Here is a 22,167-nt window from a genome sequence, read left to right as displayed (position 1 = left end):
GGGACCTGTGTCTCCTCCTCTCCCACCTAGTCCCATTCCTCAAGCATTAGCCTTCCTCTGGCAGAAGAACATTTCTAGATCCAAGCTTTCATATTTTGTTGTTCCATAACTGGAGAAGTCCCATGATACCTAATAATTCAGTAGTGGAACTGGAATTTGATGCCATGAGATGTAGTAAATGATGGCCACTAGCTTAGAGATGAGCTTGAAAGGGATTTGGAAAGATTCATGCAAGACAGGTCTATCATTACTAAAAATGTAATGGCAACATCCAGAGATAGGCTACCTCAGATGATGAGAGCCTGGGACAAGTAACAGATCATGCTGGGGGGTGGAGGGAGGAGGGGTTTGGGATGTCCATTCTGCCCAGCTTGTGAACTTTCTGGATTGATTTCCTGACTGAGTGATGCTGGGGAAAGAGTACTGGACTAAATAGATTTTCTGTCTGATCCACCAAGGCATTTCCTGTATCTTCCCCCTTATGACTCATTAAGCCTCTTCACAAATCTAACCTAAGTACATGATAGAAGTGATATAAGATGGCACAGTTGGCTTTGAGGTGTTTTTTGCTTTGTTTTTGTAGTTTGGATTAAGCTGGTATTGATATAGACGCTTCATTTTAGCTCAGATTTTCTTTTTTTCTTGTTTAAACTTTGCATTAATGAACCAAGTAAAATCTGTATTTAATATTTAGTAACGACTGATCTTGATGGGCCCTCTCCTATTTTCTTTTACAATCTTTTGAAAGTAATAAATATTACAGAAATGTTTTTTAAAGGTTTAATGCAAAACCTTTTTGTGACTCTCTCCCCACCCCTTCTCCATCCAGATGTAAAACACTGATGAGAACATCATCAGTGTGGTCTCCACTGATAATTGTATCATGGAAACTGAATGGTCTCAAGAACACCAATGAAGGACACAATCCTATGGGGATAGGCGGCACCTCCAAACTTGGAGGCATCTGACTATCCAATGCAGGGTGGGTGGAGAGCGGAGGGAATCTTCTCCTCCATGTTCTCCTACAAATGCTGCCCTACATTTGTGGCTAGATGGCTGATTTTGGCTGTATAAAAGGGGCACCTTGGAGTGTGTGGGGAGGCTGGATGGTGCATTTGTTGTTTATTTGTTCAGTTGCTTCTGACTCTTCGTGACTTCATGGACCAGCCCACGCCAGAGCTTCTTGTCGGCCGTCACCACCCCAGCTCCCCCAAGGTCGAGCCTGTCACCTCCAGAATATCATCCATCCATCTTGCCCTTGGTCGGCCCCTCTTCCTTTTGCCTTCCACTTTCCCTAGCATCAGCATCTTCTCCAGGGTGTCCTGTCTTCTCATTATGTGGCCAAAGTACTTCAGTTTTGCCTTTAATATCCTTCCCTCAAGTGAGCAGTCTGGCTTTATTTTCTGGAGGATGGACTGGTTTGATCTTCTTGCAGTCCAAGGCACTCTCAGAATTTTCCTCCAGCACCACAGTTCAAAAGCATCTATCTTCCTTCGCTCAGCCTTCCTTATGGTCCAGCTTTTGCAGCCATAGGTTACTACAGGGAATACCACTGCTTTAACTATGTGGACCTTTGTTGTCAGTGTGATGTCTCTGCTCTTAACTATTTTATCAAGATTTGTCATTGCTCTCCTCCCAAGAAGTAAACGTCTTCTGATTTCCTGGCTGCAGTCAGCGTCTGCAGTAATCTTTGTGCCTAGAAAGACAAAGTCTGTCACTGCCTCCACGTTTTCTCCCTCTATTTGCCAGTGATCAATCAAGCTGGTTGCCATAATATTGGCTTTTTTGAGGTTTAACTGCAACCCAGCTTTTGCACTTTCTTCTTTCATCTTCGTCATAAGGTTCCTCAGCTCCTCCTCGCTTTCAGCCATCAAAGTGGTATCATCTGCATATCGGAGATTGTTAATGTTTCTTCCAGCGATTTTCACTCCAGCCTTGGCTTCATCATGCCCAGCATGTCACATGATGTGTTCTGCGTACAGATTGAATAGGTAGGGTGAGAATATACAACCCTGCCGTGCTCCTTTCCCAATCTTAAACCAGTCCGTTGTTCCGTGGTCTGTTCTTACCATTGCTACTTGGTTGTTATACAGATTCCTCAGGAGGAAGACAAGATAACTTGGTATCCCCATCCCACCAAGAACTTGCCACAATCTGTTATGCTCCACACAGTCAAAGGCTTTAGAATAGTCAATAAAACAGAAATAGATGTTTTTCTGAAACTCCCTGGCTTTCTCCATTATCCAGCAGATATTGGCAATTTGGTCTCTAGTTCCTCTGCCTTTTCTAAACCCAGCTTGTACATCGGGCAATTCTCGTTCCATGAATTGCTGGAGTCTACCTTGCAAGATCTTGAGCATTACTTTACTGGAATGTGAAATAAGTGCCACTGTTCAATAGTTTGAACATTCTTTGGTGCTTCCCTTTTTTGGTATGGGGATATAAGTTGATTTTTTGTAGCTCACTGACCACACCGTCAAATCTATCCCCGATATTATTATCCTTCCTATACAGATCTTCCGTATATTCTTGCCACCTTTTCTTGATCTCTTCTGCTTCTGTTAGGTCCTTGCCATCTTGGTTTTTGATCATACCCATTTTTGCCTGGAATTTACCTCCAATGTTTCTAATTTTCTGGAAGAGGTCTCTTGTCCTTCCTATTCTATTATCTTCTTCCGCTTCCGCGCATTGCTTGTTTAAAAATAATTCCTTATCTCTTCTGGCTAACCTCTGGAATTTTGCATTTAATTGGGCATATCTCCCCCTATCACTCTTGCCTTTTGCTTTCCTTCTTTCTTGGGCTGCTTCCAGTGTCTCAGCAGACAGCCATCTTGCCTTCTTGGTTTTCTTTTTCTTTGGGACGTTTTTTTTGCTGCCTCCTGAACAATGTTGTGAACTTCTGTCCATAGTTCTTCCGGGACCCTATCTACTAAATCTAGTTCCTTAAATCTATTCTTCACCTCCACTGCATATTCATTAGAAATATTAGTGAGCTCATATCTAACTGATCTGTGGGTCTTCCCTATTCTCTTTAGTCTGATTCTAAATTGTGCAATAAGAAGTTTGTGATCTGAACTACAATCAGCTCCAGGTCTTGTTTTTACCAACTGCATAGATGTCTGCCACCTTTGGCTACAAAGGATATAGTCAATCTGATTTTGGTGTCGACCGTCTGGTGAAGTCCATGTATAAAGTCATCTCTTAGGTTGTTGGACGCCCTCCCTTCCCCAAGGGATGCCCCCTTTTTCAGCTGATTCATGTCACTCTTATGAGCATGGAGCTGGGACAAACTGCACCTCCTACAAGGTGGCAAGCGAGGGGGTGGGGAGTTGGATTTCTGGGAACCAAGCTTGGAGCACTGGCTCCGAGCTCAGTTCCCATAAACTGAAAAATCTTATGGCTGTCTAGATGCTGCTATGCTACAAGATACAATGCTCTTGTCTGAAATCATATGATCTAAATTTTGTTTCTTCAGCAAGGGCCTCACCAAAATTTCTTTTAAAGATACAGGGACCTCACTGTTCCTCAAGGAGGCATTTACTGCCGTGGAGGTCCAGATATATCCGGCCCACCTCTGGCAGATTTCACAAGCCAGGATGGGCAAGGATCTAAAGGGCAAGTAGTAGGCCTCAGCCCCCCAGGCAGTTTGTCCACATCCTCCAGTTGCACAAGCCAAAAGGTATCTATAACATGACTAGATGGTGCATCAGCCCCACCTGTATCAGACTCAGTCTAAACAATGGCATCCAAGTCAGCACAAATATGGACGATTTTATCTGCAAAGTGTCTGGCAAATTGTTCACAGCGGGCCTTTGAAGGTTAGAGTTCTTGTGTTCCAAGGCCTACACGCAAGAGGCCTTTAACCGCACAAAAGAGCTCCGCTGGACGACACTGAGCAGATGCAATGGTGGTGGGGAAGTAGGATTAAGAATAAGATCGCAAATGTGTTCGATTGTATTTGTTCTGAGTCTTCTGCCATTTGCTCTCTAATCGTTGACAGATGAACATATTTGTCCAAGTTCCAGCCTTTCTTGTTGTCTATCTCATTGATCTATATCAGGTGTGTGTGGCTGGTTTCGGGGGGCAGTCCCCCCTTATCTGTCTGAGTAGATAAGGGTAGTGGTGAATGCCTCTGTATAGCATTGTGTGGTAGGAGGCCTAAAGGAGGCAATGGTAAGACCTTTTTAAATTATTTTTTTACCTCCCTGAACCCCACTGTATTGGATAATTTCCAGCTGTTCTCAAATATTCCATTATTGGGCAGGGCACTGGAGCTTCTCAGCTCCCAGGATTTCTGGATGATTTGGATTATCTAGATCCATTTCAGTCTGGCTTCAGGCCTGGTTATGGGACAATGACTGCTTTGGTCACCTTGGTGGACATTCTACACCAGGAACTGGTCAGGAGAGTGTGCCCCTATTGATTTTGCCAGACCTCTCAGTGGCTTTCAGTACCATCGGCCATGGTATCCATCTGAGGCATCTGTTTGAGATGGGACTAGGAGGCACTGTTGTACGGTGGTTCCAGTCCTTCTTGGAGGGGTAAGCTCAGAAGATGGTACTCGGGAACTCCTGTTCAATGCCATGCCTATTGGCCTGTGGTGTCCTCAGCATTCCATCTTAACCCCCATGCTGTTTAACATATATATGAAACTGCTGGGAGAGATTGTCTGGCATTTTGAGGTTTGGTACCACCAGTACACTGATGACTCCCAACTCTATCTTTTCCATCCAAATCCAAGGAAGCTGTTCTAATTCTAAATCAATGTCTGATGTTGGTAATGGACTAGACTAGGGCAAACACATTGAAGCTTAATCCAGACAAGATAGAAGTGCTCCTGGTTAGTCAAAAGGCACATCAGGGATGAGAAATCCAACTTCCACTCTATAATACTATATACATTCTAAGTATTGTTATTATAGGATTTTAGACAAGAAGGAAGGCATCCTCAGTGAGCAGTGAAATCAAAAGTTCCACTCTGCCATTCTTTTCCTGTTTCTACCCCTCTACTCCAGGAAAAAAAATAAGCTTCCCCTGTTGAATTTCTAGCCATCATGCAGTGGTTAAAAATGCTGAGTCTCTCTTTGGCATGCAAACTGTAGCAACCACATTCACCCCTATTTGATTTGCCTGTAGATTTTCCTGCTCACATCAGGGCTGTCAGTATCCCAGAATTCTGTGATTGGAGTGAACTACAGTGGTGCAGAAGGTGATATTAGGCATAGAATTCAGAAGACAAAAGAGGTGGGCCCAAAATACAAAAATAAAAAACCTTCCCTAGCATAATATAGCTTAAAGCTCTTACTACCAGTAAGGATGTGATGGGTGTCCAGCTGGGGTTCAAGGCCCACCGAGAAATCACTGTCTTGGCCCCCCAGACACCAGTCTGCGGATCCCTGTACATGTCCAACTTGGTGAGCGCTAAGTCAGCCGAGAGCAGGAATCCCCGATCCCTCACCAAGCTGCAAAATGGCGGCTTGGCCTTTTTTGTAAAGGCCAATTTTACACAAATGGCAGCCATGAAGCAACCATTTACACAAGACTGCAGGCATACATGACCATTCATGCCTGTAATCTTGCATAAATGGCCACTTTGTGGCCACCATTTGTGTAAAATCAGCCTTTATGAAAAAGGCCAAGCCAAAATGGCAGCTTGGTGAGGGATCAGGCAGCCACATGCTGGGTGCCAGGCACTCACAGACCACCCAGTGACTCCCCGGAAGTGGCGAGCAGTGGCAGGCAGGCAATGCGGGTCCAGCGAGTGGTGCACAACCCAGATCATGATGAGTTTGCCCATCCCTAACTACCAGTAACTAAGCCTTAGGGTAGGCAGTTCAACCTTTTACAATTTGGGGAAAAATGCAGAATAGCTGGAATTCACCAAACAACTGGTTTTGGGGGGAAAGGTATCAGGCCAGGGGAAGGGGCATGGCCATCTGGGGAACCTCGGAGGGTCAGAATGGGACCCCAGGCAGACTGGATTTGGCTTCCAAGGTAGACTTGAAACTATAGGACAATGTTTGCCAGAACAGGATTTCCTGTTCTCAGATGGTGGGGCTCCAATGTCACGTCTAGCTCCTGATTTCTCTCCCTAATGTGAAGAAGCTGTATGAATGATACAATAACAAAAACACAAATATAAGTATATTAGCATAACATATTCAACTTCTGAATTTTGATTTTTTTTCCTTCTTTTTAATAGAGTATGTACATTCCTGTAGATGGTCAATATTGCTGGACAGTTTAAAAGGCACTAGAATAAGTTGTAGAGAAGACAAGAGTACAACCATCAGCCATTTGTGCTCATGGTTTCGCTGCAATGAATGGCTCAGTTTCCAAAAAGAGCTGTCACCATATTCTGATACATCTAGAGTTCATTGCAGCGAATTCTCAGTTCTCCCCTGGTAGATTCACAGACAAACTAAAGCAGGATCAGACAAATATGAGGAAACCTTCCAGACTTCTCACATTTGAGTGATATCAGGATGTTGTGGGTTCACACAAGGAGAAGGAACTCTGCATACATGTGAGGCAAAATCTGGTCTATAGTGGAATCCAAAAACGGATTCTGGAAACTGTTCTGGATGTTCACTGGAAATGTGGATGAAAAGTCCAGTGCTGCCAAACTAATTTTAGAACAAAACCCAGTTGCTTCATCTATCCCATTTGGAGAACTCAGAACACTGGGTTGGCCAGGTGTTCTATTTTACTGTGGACAGGCCTCTATTTGGCAGAGAACAGTCCTCTAAGAACATAAGAAGAGCTATGCTGGATCAGACCAATCTCCATCTAACCCAGCATTCTGTTCTCACAGGGGCCAACCATCTGTCAACTGGAAACTCACAAGCAGGACATGAGTGCATCAGCACCCTCCACCCATGTTCCCCAGGAACTGGTGTACATAGGCAGACCGCTGTGGTACTGAAGATAGCACTTAGCCATCAGGAATAGTAGCCATTGATATCCTTTTCCTCCAGGAATTTGTCCAACCCCTTTTTAAAGCTATCCAAATTGGTGCCCATCATTACTTCCTATGGTAGCGAATTCCATAGTTTAACTATGTGCTGTGTGTGAAGAAGTACTTCCTTTTATCGGTCCTGGATCTTCCACCAATCAGCTTCAGAGGATGACCCCAGTTTCTAGTATCTTGAGAGAGGGAGAAAATGTCTCCCTAGCCACATTCTCCACACCATGCATAATTTTCTACACCTCTATCATGTATCCTCTTACACTCCTATTTTTCCATGCTAAACAATCCCAGGGGCTGTAACCTTCCCTCACAGGGGAGATGCTTCAGCCCCTTGATCATTTTAGTTGCCCTTTTCTGCACTTTCTCCAGCTCTACAGTATCTTCTTAGGTGTGGTGACCAGAACTGGACACAGCATTCCAAGTGTGGTCGCACCATAATTTGTATAGGGGCAGGTATGATATTAGCAGTTCTGTTCCCAATTCCCTTTCTAATTATGCCCAACATGGAGTTTTTCTTCTTCTTTTTACATTAGCCACACACTGGGTTGACACCTTCATAGATTTGAAGGTGTCCCCTGATCGATAGGCTGCCCAGTCCAAGTCTGATTAAAAGTCAAAGAACCATAACTAACTTAAGTCCCATTCATTGTAAAGGGTCTAGTTTATGTAGGGCTGACATTGGATACTACTCTTTTAGTTGCCCATCTAGAGTTAGCACGTGGGCAGCAGAATGAGCAGGGACATGGGTCACCTACTCAGTCTTCTCCACTATGGTGTGATGAATTGTATTTCTTAAGGATGTTGCGAGCATCCAGTTGGGGGCTTGAGCTCTGTGGGATCCCAGCAGCTTGGCCCCCCCAATGCCAGTCCGTGGATCCGTGGACTTGGTTCAGACCAAGTCAAGCAAGTGCGGTGGTCCTCAACTCCTCTGAGCTGCCATTTTGCAGAAAATGGTGGCTCGGCCTTTTTTGTAAAGGCTGGTTTTATGTAAATAGTGGCCATAAAAAGGCCCATTAATGCAACATTACAGGTGTAAATGGTCTATTTAGACCATTTACCTCTGTAATGTTGTGTAAATAGGGCCCCTTTACAGCCGCCATTTACTTAAAATAGAAAAGGCTGCTGAACCACCATTTTGCACAGAATGGTGGCTCAGCAGAGGAGTGGGCTGCCTCACACCACTCGCCACACATCCACGGACCACCCAGTGGCTCACCCTGCATGACAAGCAGGGGCGGCCGGCCTGTGGGGGTCCAGCTAGGGATGTCGCAGGAGTCAGAGAGGGGGTGGAACCTGGCAGACTACCCTCCGCTCAGCCTCCTGGACTCAGTTGGCCAAGCCGACACCACTTTCTGGACCCATTCATTGGGTGCTTGCATAGTCCGCAAGAGCTTGGAAGCCACTCGTCCCCTTAGTGAGTGGCCATTTTGTGTAAAAATGCCAGCTCAGGTTTCTCTGTAGAAGTAATGTTGCATAAATGGTGACTGTGAAGGGGCCATTTATGCCACATTACCAAAGTAAATGGTCCCTTTATGGTCACCATTTATGCAGCATTACCTTTAGTGGTACAAGCAGGGGCGAGTCTGGCCATCCCTAGTATTTCTATTTGAATAATAGCTCTCATTTCTAAATTCGCACCTGTATCTATAAATCTCAATATGCATCTGTTATATGGAAATCTGAGTCCTCTTTTGTCCTCTTCTCTGGTGATGCATTTCTTCTTTTTTGGTGATGTATAAGTGGCCACCCTATAGAACACAGGAAAGCGAAGACTGCGTAAATGGCTAGTTCTCCAGTAGGGGTACTGTCTGGGTCACCAAGGAGATTTTGTTTTGATGGAAAACAGAACTATCCTCCATAGGCCAGTTCCCAAGTTCCATTCATTCCACGGATGACAGCTTCAGCGAACATCTTAAAACAGTATTCCAGCTCTGCTCAGAAGCCTCAAGCAACATGGCCCTCTTCCATCCACTACCAAGACCACCTTTGGACCCAGGAGATGACACATGGAATAACATACGCATTTCAGATGCTGGGAGCATGTCTGCATCTTAGCCCCGGCTTGCTGGAGCAGCTCATTGTGTGCTGTCAAGGTACAGAAATGCTGGATCCTTATGAAAGGGGAATGGGGGTGAGGCTAGAGACTTAGAAGGCTGGGTTTGCCAAGGTGCCCAGCTTGGAAGAACAGACTGCAAGATTTGGGTACTTTCTGCTTCCCCACCCAAGGATGATGAGAACAAACACACATTGGTGTTCTTTTCTAGTTTTTTACCCCATGTTCTAAACCAGGGGTGGGCAGAATGAAGACCATAATCCATTCAAAATACAATGGCCAATTTCTGAGGAATCATTAGATTCTAAGTTCTGCTGGTTCCTGGGATTTTTGCAAACACTTCTGAGTTTTTTTTGCAAACACTTCAAGATAGAGTCATGGCTGATCCAGAACAGGACTCGTAATTCCTTTAGCAAGCATTCCTAATCAGGAGCATTTGTCACAGATTAGTAATGCCAAAATCTTTAAGAGACCTGGAGTGCGCATCATAGCTTTTTGAATTTAAAACATCTCCATGCATCTAGTAAAAACAAGTAGACCAAATAATACTGAAGTCAGCCAGCCGTTGGTCTGAGCCACCTTACTTATCAATAAAGACACTTGGTAGGAGGGGGAAACCCATTCTATTTCAGTACTGGTTTCAGTGGTTTGGAAATTAGTCCCTCCCTACCATTCAAAGGCTACTTTTACAAACAGTAGTCCTGACGTAAGGAACACCTGCAAGCTCTGTGGAGATTAACTCGTAACATGTCAACAGATGCTTCACCCAATCCGAGCATCGGACATAATACCTTATATTACTACTGAACCCAGAAAGACTAGCCTCCTCCTTGCAGGTTGATTCTGTGTGGCCCAGATGGAGATGCTCAATGAGACCATGGTGCAGGACTTCATTCTTCTCGGCTTCAGACTCGGGCCACAAGGATGCTTGCTCCTTCTGCTTTTCTTCATGGTTGTCTACACCCTCACTCTGGCTGAGAACTTCTTCATCATCATGCTAGTCATTCAAGATGCCCATTTGCCTCGTCTTCCCATGTACATCCTGCTGAGCAACTTCTCCTGGCTGGAGATATGTTACGTGAGTGCCACCGTCCCACGGATGCTTTTTGACTTGTCCTTCCCAGGTGGGCTCATCTCCTTCCACACTTGCTTCCTCCAGTTTTACTTCTTCTTTTCCCTCGGCATTACTGAATGCTTATTCCTTGCTGCCATGGCTCTGGATCGGTACTTGGCCATTTGCCACCCACTGCGCTACCCACAAATTATGTCCCCAAATTCTTGCTACACACTAGTGATGGCTTGTTGGGTCCTTGGCTTCCTATGGTACATTGTACCAGTACTTTTGATCTCCAGGTTGACCTTCTGTGGCTCCCGGACTATTGATCACTTTGTGTGTGACCCTGGCCCAATTTTAGCTCTTGCTTGCCCTCCACTGGGGTACATCCCACTCATCTGCCAGATTGTTGTAGCCTCAGTTGTTCTGGCCACCTTCTTCTTCATTCTGATTTCCTATGCATGTGTGGGTGTTACTCTTGTGAAAACCTCCAGTGGCCGTACCAAGGGGTTCTCCACAGTGTCTTCTCACCTTACAGTGGTGACACTTTTCTATGGCTCTGTCGTGGCTATGTATGTAGGACCCAATGGAGAAAGCCATTCTGAGATCACTAAGGTGGTGACTCTCTTCTACTCCACTGTCACCCCTCTGCTTAATCCCCTGATCTACTGTCTCAGGAATGATCAAGTGAAGCAAGCGTTAGTCAGGTTCCTGAGAAGGAAGAGGGTGATGTAGACAAATGGAGTGATTTGTATTTTCCTCTAGGACAGGAATTGCCAAAGCAGGTGGGATGAGTGAGGTCAGCTTTATTGATGCACTTTTGAGATAGGATTATTGATTTAGTTTGGCTGGTCTGTAATAAGAACACATCTATGAAGATGACAATGATAATGAAGATGATGTGAGATTACCATCAAGAGGTAAACTACTGTACATGTACAGCAGGGGTTGGAAGTGGAACTGCCACTCCGCTCTTTCCCAACCCCTCTTTGGGTTGCTCTTCCTCTTTGGAAGTAATTTTCCCTGAATTTGTATTGAAATTCTCATGTGAGTTCAGTTCTATGAATGAGAGCTGATATCATAGAAAGTGTTCATGCCCAGTTCTTCAAGTACTTTAAGTACTTTCACTCCCAGTTGACTTTTATCAGTTATATATCTTTCTTTAGCACAGGGGAGGGCAACTTTGGAGGGTCTGGGGGGCAATGTCCACACTACATACATGGCCAACTTGCTGCTGAAAAAGTGTGTACCTTTTTTCATGCAAAATTGTGCTCCTAGAAACCCCAAGGGAGCACAATTTTGCATTAGAACAAGGTCTGCGCTCCTGCACACCTTGTTTGAAAGCAAAAATGTGGCTTCTTTTCTTGCTGCTGCTGCATGCCACCAAAATTCAGTGGTCATTTGGAGGTGTGGCAGCAATTTGGGGGCCCACAAAAAGGAAGGGGGTATGCAGCCCATGGGCCATCTGTTGCCCACCCGTGATCTAGCGGATAAAGAATACCAATGTATTTTTATATAAACGTAACAACCACAACAAAACCCTGTTGGTTGCATCATGTTATATGGCACTTTGCAGAGGAACAAATGGAAAACAGATTATCAGTGCCCCGAATCGATTATCTAAAGGTAGAGGAAGGACATCAGTTCAACAAAGTCAGAATGAAGTGATGAGTTGTCAAGAGGCATTTATGTACCATCTGGTCAAGGCTGGTGCTCTTGTTTGGACAGACTGCAAGTACCCCATGGCCCTTAGAGTCCTGCCAGCAAGCTATGTGTAGTCCTGTTTGCTAAAGCATGTATAATAAACCTGCTATTTTACTAGACCTGTGTGGTGCCTGAAAAAGTAGTCACGGTTCAGTGCACTTCCCTCACCCGTTGCTTCAGGACAGACACATGAAATACCAGTGTTGTAAGCCTGGGGAGGAGACGGTTAACGGACCTGGAGGTTGCTTTCATGGTCCTGGCAAAGCTGCCAGGTATCTCCTTTGTTGAGGAAATGAAACATACACACATAAACCTTCTAGCTAAGGATGAGGTAATCCAGGTGCCTGTGTAAAGCAGGGGTGGGAAACACATAGCCCTCCAGATATAGTTGGACTCTGACTCCCATCATCCACAGCCACCATGACCAATGGCCATGGATGATGGCAGCTGTAATCCAACAACAGCTGGAGAGCCATAGGAGTGTGTGTGCGTGTGTGTGTGTGAGAGAGAGGGGGGGGGCACAGTTTGGGCCCTGTGGAAATCATAGAGTACTGGCTGTCTCCCTGAAGTGGGAGCGGAGGACTTTTGCTCTCATTTGTTCAAGTCATAGGTGGGGAAGCTTTTTCTGCCCAAGAGCCAAATTGGTTCAGGGTGAGCATGCAGAGGGGAGTGTCACCAAGAGAGCGTCACCCCACAGTGAGCGGGGCCGCCCCACTGCTGGGGTGTGACCCAAGGTGATTGTCCAGACACCGTTCATTTACACGCACGCACACACGCTCACACTCACTCATGTAGAAATGCACTCACACACACTCACGGCCACACGTCAGCCCTCCCCAATGCAATCAGGCTCTTTAAAAGCCCCTGTTGGTGGAAATGGAGGCTGTTCAGAAGCCTGGTTGAAGTGGGAGAGGGACGATGGGGGTGGGGAGGTGATAGCATGGGGAGAGGAGGGTTAGTCCTTCGTTCCCCAGCAGCAATCCCCCTCCCAGATGCCCACACACACACACACACATTTTAAAAGCCTCAGGTAGCATGGGCAAGAGGAGGGGAAACTCCTGATCTCTGACCTCTGGTGGGACAAGGGCAGGGACACAGAGGGGATGAACCATATCAGGACTGTGGGCCAGAAGGTCCCTGTCCCTGGTTTAAGGTGTGCTTCCCCCAGCTACGTTGAACCTGTATATATGTCAATAACTCCAAATATTGGAAAGTACATTAAGCCTCCTGTGTCCTGCTTCCAAAGGAAACCATATCTGAGTAAGTTCAGCGCCTCTGAAATTTCTCACCACTCTGAAAAGTGGAATGTCTGCAACTTTACTTGGGAATAATTATTGTTAGATTTATTTGCACAGCGTTGCCACTCGAAGATAGCACTTTGCAGGGTAACAAAAGTGAAACAAATCACATCAGCAACAACGAGACAGTCGAGGGAGGGATGGGGGAAAAGGCCAGAGAAACAAGCAACAGGCAAAGGGGAGGATTGGGAAAGGCTAGCTCGAAAATGTGACCATGCTGAAGAACGTGGTGGCTGCCAGCCACTGTCTTCAAGTGAGATCTACTGCTGAGCTAGATTACTTTTGAGGAAGTGTCATTCATACTGGACCACGCTTCTTGTAGGCTGTAAAATGTTTTGTTGTTGCTGTTGTTGTTTTGGCTTCTGCCATGGTGGTGTGTGCCATAAGAATCCAATAAATATATTTTAAACTGCTGTACTGATTAGGGCCAGAAGTGATTCTTCTACTGCCTGTTAACCCTGCCATGCAAAGCGACCCAGGCTGGCTTTACACATCGCAGAACCATCTCCATCAACATGAGGCTTGCAGAACTCAAACGCCACCACCAGCCCATGAAACATGAATTTTAAACTAACTGGCAAGCATGAGATCATTCAGGGGGGGAGGGGGGTTGGGGGAGGTGCACATTATTGCTTCATCCCCTGAATCGCACATATTTGGGGTAGATAGAAATGGGCATTTAGATACATTACTGAATCCAAATCCCTTTGAAAGCAAGGCGGTGCTACCAGATAATTTCTACCTCTGGATGTGCATCTAGCTGCACATTAGAATTCAGATCTTATCCATTCAAACTCCATTTTCAGTGGGATGTGTCTAGATGTGTATCTGATGCCACCTATCTGTACTGCAGTTGTTTCCATGGGATGCACATACCATTGAAAGGAGTGTGGTGCAAACAGATACTATCCACAGCTCAATGCACATCCTGATGTGCTTCACTATGCATCTCTCAGCCATTCACACTCCATTACTTTCAGTGGGACACACGTTTAGAGGTACATCTCCATCAACATCCTGGCCCAAGAAGATATGCCTAACTACTATGAACCGGGTCAGAGAGAAGGTCTTGCCATGCAGGTGGTGGCAGATAATGAATTTGCGGAGGCAGCTCTGCATGACAGGCACTCCTGAGCAGCAACATGTTCACTTGTGAGAGTACAGACATTCATAGCAGCAGCAGCAATAGTGGTCGCTAGGGATGTCTGAGGAATCCGGCTCAGGGTGGAGCTCGGTGAGTTTTCGCGGCTTGACCCCACCCCCCCCAGATTCCAGCTCGCTCATCTGTGAGCTGGCCAGACCCGGCCAGTGTGGGTTGGGTCAGCTTGCAGACTTCCACTGCCTGCCGGTCAACCCCTCCTGCTCTCCTTGCAAGGAGAGAATGGAGGGTTGGTGGGTGGTGATGGAGACTCCTGCAAGGAGCTATTTTGCACAAACATCATGGGAATAAATATTAAGGAAATAGCAATTTGCGCAAAATGGTGTAGTGAAAATGTAACCTAAAAGCCATTGTATGTGCCTTAAGCAGCACGTAGTATTGTAAGAACTGCGCATGCCTGGAATGACTGAGCAGTAACCCTAAGATGATTTAGCTAGGCAAACTGCTAGCAACCAATCAAAGTGACACGCTGGCTAAGGAATGCAAGCTGAAGTGATAAAACTGTAGCACGGGAGTTGCCCAGGGTCAACTCTGCTTTTGAGCGTGAGCTCCTTTGTCGAACGGTTTGCAAACAATAAAATCGAGTTGGACCCAGCCTGAAGTTGACTCTCCTCTTTGGGGCAAATTGGACGAAACTCCAGGGGGCGAAACTAGTATTTTGTGCAACAATGGTGACCGTAAATGGTTCCATGTGTGCAAAATTACAAGTGCAAATGGTCTAATTGGGGGGAGATGGCGAGAGTGGTTGGGGCACATGCAGGGCTGAGGACACCTGCAGTCAAGGCCTTGTGCTCACAAGGGCTTTATGGGCCCAAGGGCTTGACTGCCAGAGTCCTCAGCCCAGCACATGCCCCCCCCACTCTCGCTATCTCCTCCCTGAGAGGAGGAGATGGCGAGACCCCTTGGGGCACATGCAGCACTGAGGCCTCATGTTGCCCCCATCGTGCCCCAAGCATCCCTCCCTCCCTCCCACTCCTTGCAAGGAGGAGATAGCAAGACAAATTGGGATGCGTGGGGCGCCAAGGACTCCAGCAGTCAAGCCCTTGTGCACATAATGCCCTTGTGCTCCCTAAGGCTTGACTGCCAGAGTCCTCATCGCACAGAGCAGGGCCAGCTCACACGGCTCAGTAGGTGGGCGGGGCAAGCAGGGAGGCTTGCTGAGTGGGCCTGGGCCGTGCGAGTGGGGGGGTGGGTCCTCGAGCTCCCGCCCATCCCGGGTGGAGGTGAATCTGTCCATCCCTACTCAGAATATGAATTTTACCCAGCTCATAATGCTTGCCTCATTATGAATCAAACTCAATTTTTCTGAGAAGTTCTTCTCTGGCTTCGAATGTAAACCAAGCTTCTGAACATGTGCTGGCTGGTCAGCAAGGAGCTTTGGGAGTTTTCCAGGGTACCCGAGTGAGCGACATGCAGCAGTTTTCTTGCACCAGGAATGCAGTTGGAATACTTAGCAGCACAGCAGCCACAAGAAGCTCTGGGACATGTAGTTTTCAGGGTGCCTGATGTCCCCTACTGAATATTGTGAAGGACTAGAAAACTACATGTCCCAGTGTTCATGGAGCCAAGAATGCTGCCCTTTCACTGTGGTGCCTTAGAGGCCTTGCAGATAAACCTAGTCACCAAAATTGCAATGTAAGTTTTAAGTGAAAGTAAAGACCGGAAACAGGAGCTCATGGATGGGAAGATGGGGGAAGCAACATCAGAGCTTGGGGGGAGGCATAGGGGGAGGCGTTCAGATCTAGGGATGGGGGAGAATTTCTCCCCGAAACTTCGGGGGGCTGAGTGCCAACGCATTCGGCCCCCCAAAATCGGTGGTGAAATTCTCCGCCGCGCCCCCCCCCCCCGGGATGGGACTTACCTTTCACGAATGTCCCTCCCGGCGGCGGGTCCTGGCGGCGGTTCGTCGGGTCTTCGTCAGGGGTGGGGGCGGCAGCCGGTCTTTCGGCTGCTGCCGCCACCGCCATTACAAGGAAAGTTAAAAAAAAAAAAACCACCCCCGTGATAGGCTATGTAACAATTAACGTGGCCTATCATGGCTAGATTTGCAAAGTCAGCCGTGATAGGCTACGTTAATCGTCACGTAGCCTATCACGGGTGACTTTGGAAAAAAAAAAAAGCGCGTACGCAAATGGCGGCCCCCATAGGGAGCCGCCATTTGCGTTCCTTATTTGGTCCCTGTAGTCTACGTAAAGATTTACGTAGACTACGGCAAAAATAAGGGAACGCTATTTGTGGTAGATCAACAAGCATCTGATTCCCAATTGTTTAACCATGGCAGCAACATGAGCTCGGTGGGTTTGTGTGTGTCTTTGTAGACTAGAACTTCAATGCTACTGATTAGCTCCAATTGCAGATTTACTCATCATCGACGAAAATGTACCTTGGGGACACGTCTCTCAGCAATGGCACCGTATACCCACAAAATAACACCTCTTGGGAGCCAGGATTCTCTCTGCTTTGGTGCATGGCTCTTGTTTTCCAAAGTGCTGCCTCCTCCAAATGGAGAGCAGCCATTAAGGCATTACCAGGAAAGACAACAAAAGAGGACATGGATTGGCATGCGATGTGCATATGATAATTTACATCTATAGATGCAAATGTAGAGATACTTCATGTAATTTATACATAAAGACAATACATTTTACTCCAGTGGCGTAGACTATGATCAAGTGACCTTTGTGCCTGTTCAGTCCACTTCCCTAAATACTGTTGATGGACAGCTTCAAGGCCTCTGGGCTCTCCTTTCTGATGGTTCATTTATCCTTCCACCAGACTTGGACTGGAGTGCCCTTCAATTAGAGGACACTTTCAAATAGAGGAATGTTCCTCTGACAGCCTTTCCGATGGAAGACTGTCCTCTCCAAAGCAGGAAACTTGGCCTCTCTACTACATGATTGCAGTTTTATGCAAATTGGTGTCCTCTTTTATCCTCTTTGGGGGTGATGTGTTCCCTGTTTGTTTTGTCATCGTGTAAGTAGGGATGTGTGGATTGTGTAAATCTGTTCTGTCTGTGCTTTGTGGATATTCAGCCAACTTGGGTTCTTTTGTCTGCCCATTGACGGAATTGGATTGGGGGGGGGTGTCAATGTATTAACACTTTTTACTCGGTGTTTTATTCTTTTGCCTTATTGTTCACCACTCCGAAATCTTCTGATCTGGAACAGTATATAAATATTGTGAATAAATAATAAATGCATAAATTTCCCCCATAGGTTAAAGCGTGAAAATGCACATCTGGGGGAATTTGCACATTTCTGCATGTGTGAATTTGTGCAAATTTGGACCCCCCCCATCCAATTCCTTCAATGGGCAGACAAAGGAGCCCAAGTTGGCTGAATATCCACAAAGCACAGACAGAATGGACTTACACAATCCATACATCCCTACTTACACGATGACAAAACAAACAGGGAACACATCATCCCCAAAGAGGATAAAGGAGGACACCAATTTGCATAACTTTGCAAATCATGTAGCAGAGAGGTCAAGTTTCCTGCTTTGGAGAGAACAGTCTTCTATTGGAAGAGCTGTCAGAGGAACATTCCTCTATTTGAAAGTGTCCTCTAATTGAAGGGCACCCCAGTACAAGTCTGGTGGAAAAATAAAAGAACCATCAGAAAGGAGAGCCCGGAGGCCTTGAAGTTGTCCATCAACCATATTTAGAGAAGCAGACTGAACAGGCACAAAGGTCACTTGATCGCAAACTACCCCACTGGAGTAAAATGTATTGTCTTTCTATATAAATTACATGAAGTATCTCTACATTTGCATCTATAGATGTAAATTATCATATGCACATCGCATGCCAATCCATGTCCTCTTTTGTCGTCTTTCCTGGTAATGCCTTAATGGCTGCTCATTGGAGGAGGCAGCACTTTGGAAAACAAAAGCCATGCACCAAAGCAGAGAGAATCCTGGCTCCCAAGAGGTGTTATTTTGTGGGTATATGGTGCCATTGCTGAGAGACGTGTCCCCAAGGTACATTTTCATCGATGAGTAAATCTGCAATTGGAGCTAATCAGTAGTATTGAAGCTCTAGTCTACAAAGACACGCACAAACCCACCGAGCTCATCATACACTCCTTCATGTCCTCTACTTCATCGATCCTGCAATTCACCGACGTCAGGCACAAAGAACAGCCTTCGGCTGGACGCATCAGTGCTCTGACTCCTGCCATGGTACAGAGATGGGAAATATTGTTACCAAAGTAAAGGGGACTTGGGTGGGACCAGTAAAGCAGGGGCTGGGAGATTTCAGGCTTGTTGGATCAATTTTGATTTTTACAGTTAGAATGAAAGATTTCTGAGCCTAGCATTTGTCTGAGTACCAGAACTGTGTGCCACTCACAGTTCCTTTACAGAAAAGAATCACTCCTGGTTACCCCGTGCTGTCTTCAGTTCAACAATATAATCTAGGGCAGGAGAGGAGCCATTTTGTTGCTGCCATGGTTAAACCATTGGGAGTCAGAAATCATTGTTGATCTACCACAATCACCCAAAGATCTACCAGTAGATCAAGATCTACTGGTAGATCTAGATCTACCTTCTGTCCCCCACCCTGCTGTAAATGGATGGACTGGAATGGATGCCACATTCTAGAAAAGGTTTTGGGCTTCTTCAAAGAAATGTTGACAGATAATTATGAAATGGGTGTGTGTGTGTGTGTGTGTGTGTGTGAAAGAGAGGGAGAGAGAGCGAGAGCAAAAGAGAGACAGAGACAGAGAGAGAAAGAGAAGTAGTAAAAGGAAAGAGTCATGAGAATCAACCATGATTCTCAACTGCATCCCTGATTTAAACTTAAATGAAGCCAAAGACTTGGGCCTTCTGCTTTCCTGCATGTGGAAATGTTAGTGGGGAATTGAATACCATCCTTTTCAGGCCATTTTCCAGCCCCTTCCTCCTCCTCAACCCCAGACCAAGCTGAGGAGAGATTTTCCTATGTCTCCCATCCAGTGCAGCAGATAACTGAGAGCCAAGCACTGCTTTGGGGTAACACTTTCTGGTCATTCAGCTGTCTGCAGAAAAAAATGAGGAAAGAGGCAGAGTATGGTTATTAATTGTTATGGATATTTAATAAATATTATTAAATATAAATAGAAAGTATAAAATACTACACTTTGTGAAGAAACATTACTACTTCCAGATGTTAGTCTGTTGCAGCCAAAACAACAAAGACACTTGTAGCACCTTAAAGACTAATTTATTCCAGAACAAACTTTTGTGGAGATTGTCCACTTTATCAGAGACAGGACATGTGAACCTCAAATTGACAGATGTATATAAACACTCTGAGAGGGGATGTAAACTGTGTCATCTGAGTGGGCTGAAATACGAAAAGTACTGGCAGTGATGATTACCGGTTGCTATTCACAAAATATTGTTGCGTGATAACATAGACATCACTGCAATGGTGAGGGAATTAATGTATGTAGTAACACCCCCCCCCCCCGCAACCATTGTCCTTATTCAAACCACAGGACACAGAGTGGAATCCCTTGATGACTTGTACGTCAGCAGCTTTACGTTAGTATATGTCTTTGAAATTCCTTTATTCCGGAATAGCCATCTTAAGGGCATTCACGGATTATACTGAGAGGTGGAAATATGCCCCCACTGGTTTCTGAACATTGACATTCCTGATGTCCATGTATTCCAAGTATGTTCAGGAGCCTTCGTCCCAATTAACACACCTTATGGCAATGGCCCAGAGAAAATGGCACTTCTGACAGAGTTCTCGGTAGTTCTTCCCCCTCTTCTCTTTTGATCCTGGCTTCTGTAAGCCACAGACAGGTGGAACAAGGGAGACAGAGAGCAAAGTTGAGGAGGAGGAGGAGGAGGAGGAGTTGAGGTGGAAGATAGCAGCCCTATTCAGGCATCCTGCTCCAGAGCACAATGATCATGCAAGTGGGGATGGCAAGGATGAGCATGCGAGCTCTCCTTGCAGTTGGTCAACCTATGCAATGGGGAGTCTTTCCTAGTTATGTAGGCTCCATATGCAATTATTTAGAAGCCTGGAAAACTGGGATTCTAAATCCAACGGGATCCAAGATGGAGAGAAAAGGCTCCCTGTTGCAGAGGTTTGCTGTCAACATGTGGAGAGCAATGAGGTTGGTGAAGGAGAGGGGTGGAGCTACCATGCTCATCCTCACTCTCCCTGCTTGCATGCTCATTGCATTCTAAAGCCCGACACCTGGATAGGGCTATTGTCTTTCAGTGGAAACAGAAACAACAAAGAGTCTTGCAGCAGCAGCACTTTAAAAATGAACACATTTATTCTGGCATAAATTTTCATGGATTACAGCCCACTTCATCAGAAGCATCGAGTGTTATGGGGAATTTCACATTTGTATACCATAGATATGATGTGCTTGTGTATGTGGGAGAAGAATCAGAAGGAAATCAAATGCAAAATGTCCTTTTGAATTCAGTGTTTATCATTCTTCCCTACCAGCACCAACACTTATAGTATATAAACCTGAAACTCTCATTACACTCCATGAATCTGATGAAGTGCTCTACAGTCCATGAAAGCTTAGGCCAGAATAAAATTGTTGATCTTTAAGGGGCCAGAAAACTCTTTGCTCTTTGCTAGCTACACTCTGGAACATGAAAACAGGCAAGCCTACAATATACAATGCTTGTTCACTCCCTCACTCCCTCCCTCACTATCTATCAGGTGTGTATGTATGTATGTATGTATGTATGTATGTATGTATCTATCTATCTATCTCTCATCCTTCTATCTTTTTGTGATATGCAATTTTGATTCCATTGTGTGATTCCAGATGGAGTCAGCCAATGTGACTGCAGTTGAGAAATTCATTTTGCTGGGCTTCAGAATCAAGCTACAGAAGAAGTTCCTGCTCCTCACCCTTTTCACCACCCTCTATGTTCTCACTTTGCTGGAGAACATGATCATTATCTCACTGGTGTTCCTAGATGCTCATTTGGCCCAGCTGCCCATGTACATCCTGCTGAGCAACTTCTCCTGGTTGGAGATGTGCTACGTGACTGCCACTGTGCCTCGTATGCTCTTTGACCTGGCTTCCTCTCAGGGGATCATCTCCTTCCATGCCTGCTTCCTCCAGTTCTATATCTTCTTCTCTCTTGGCAGTACAGAATGTTTCTTCCTTTCAACTATGGCTTTGGATCGATACTTGGCTATTTGCCATCCATTGCACTATCCGCAGATCATGTCCCTAAATTTCTGCCATTGCCTGGTGGCTGCTTGTTGGCTCCTTGGGTTCTTGTGGCACCTTATTCCAGTATATTTTATCTTCAACTTGTCCTTCTGTGGTCCCAACACCATTGACCATTTTTTGTGTGATCCTGGTCCAATCCTATCCTTAGCTTGCCCTCCACTAGGAAATGCTCCAATTCTCTGCCAGATATTTATGGATGCTCTTGTTTTAGGCAATGTCTTCTTTGTTGTGCTATCCTACTGTGCTGTGATTCTCACCCTGACAAAAGCCTCTTATGAAGGCAGCCGTAGGAAGGCCTTCTCCACCATATCTTTCCACCTAGTGGTGGTGACACTTTTCTATGGCTCGGTGGCAGGGATGTACCTGGCTCCAAGTGGAGAAAGTCAGTCAGAGGTCACTAAGGCAGTGACACTCTTCTATACTGCCTTCACGCCTTTTCTAAACCCAATGATCTATTGTCTGAGGAATGATCAGGTGAAGGAGGCAGTGAGCAGGGTGCTGAGGAGAAAAGTGAGATTTTTGAGGAGAAAGGTGACAGCATAATAAGGAGGGAGTCAATGAGAAACCAACAAGCAAAAACAAGTATGTACCCCCCGCAACTGAAGAGATAAAATTACAGCATTCAGAACTGAGCAGGAGGGGCATCTCTTCTCTCCATGTTTTCCATTTTTCAAGATGCCCCAAATCTAAGCTGGGGAAAGACTCAGTGAGGACCTTGCAGGTT

The 22,167-nt window shown here is 45.7% G+C and overlaps 2 protein-coding genes across 2 annotated transcripts; both read left to right on the top strand.

Annotated features, from left to right (window-relative positions):
• Positions 1-9,879: 9,879 nt before the first annotated feature.
• LOC146342423 (olfactory receptor 11G2-like) lies at positions 9,880-10,812 on the top strand. Its single transcript, XM_084808544.1, has one exon. It carries the CDS (start codon positions 9,880-9,882, stop codon positions 10,810-10,812), a length of 933 nt encoding a protein of 310 aa, XP_084664670.1.
• A 10,184-nt stretch (positions 10,813-20,996) lies between these two features.
• Positions 20,997-21,986, top strand: LOC146342422 (olfactory receptor 11G2-like). Its single transcript, XM_084807833.1, has one exon. It carries the CDS (start codon positions 21,027-21,029, stop codon positions 21,984-21,986), a length of 960 nt encoding a protein of 319 aa, XP_084663959.1. The 5' UTR covers positions 20,997-21,026.
• Positions 21,987-22,167: the final 181 nt, after the last annotated feature.

This window comes from Heloderma suspectum, chromosome 6, assembly GCF_057233095.1.
Source record: "Heloderma suspectum isolate Gila_16-S chromosome 6, 16-S_ref, whole genome shotgun sequence".
NCBI lineage: Eukaryota > Metazoa > Chordata > Lepidosauria > Squamata > Helodermatidae > Heloderma > Heloderma suspectum.
This window is presented reverse-complemented; position numbering and strand designations above follow the sequence as displayed.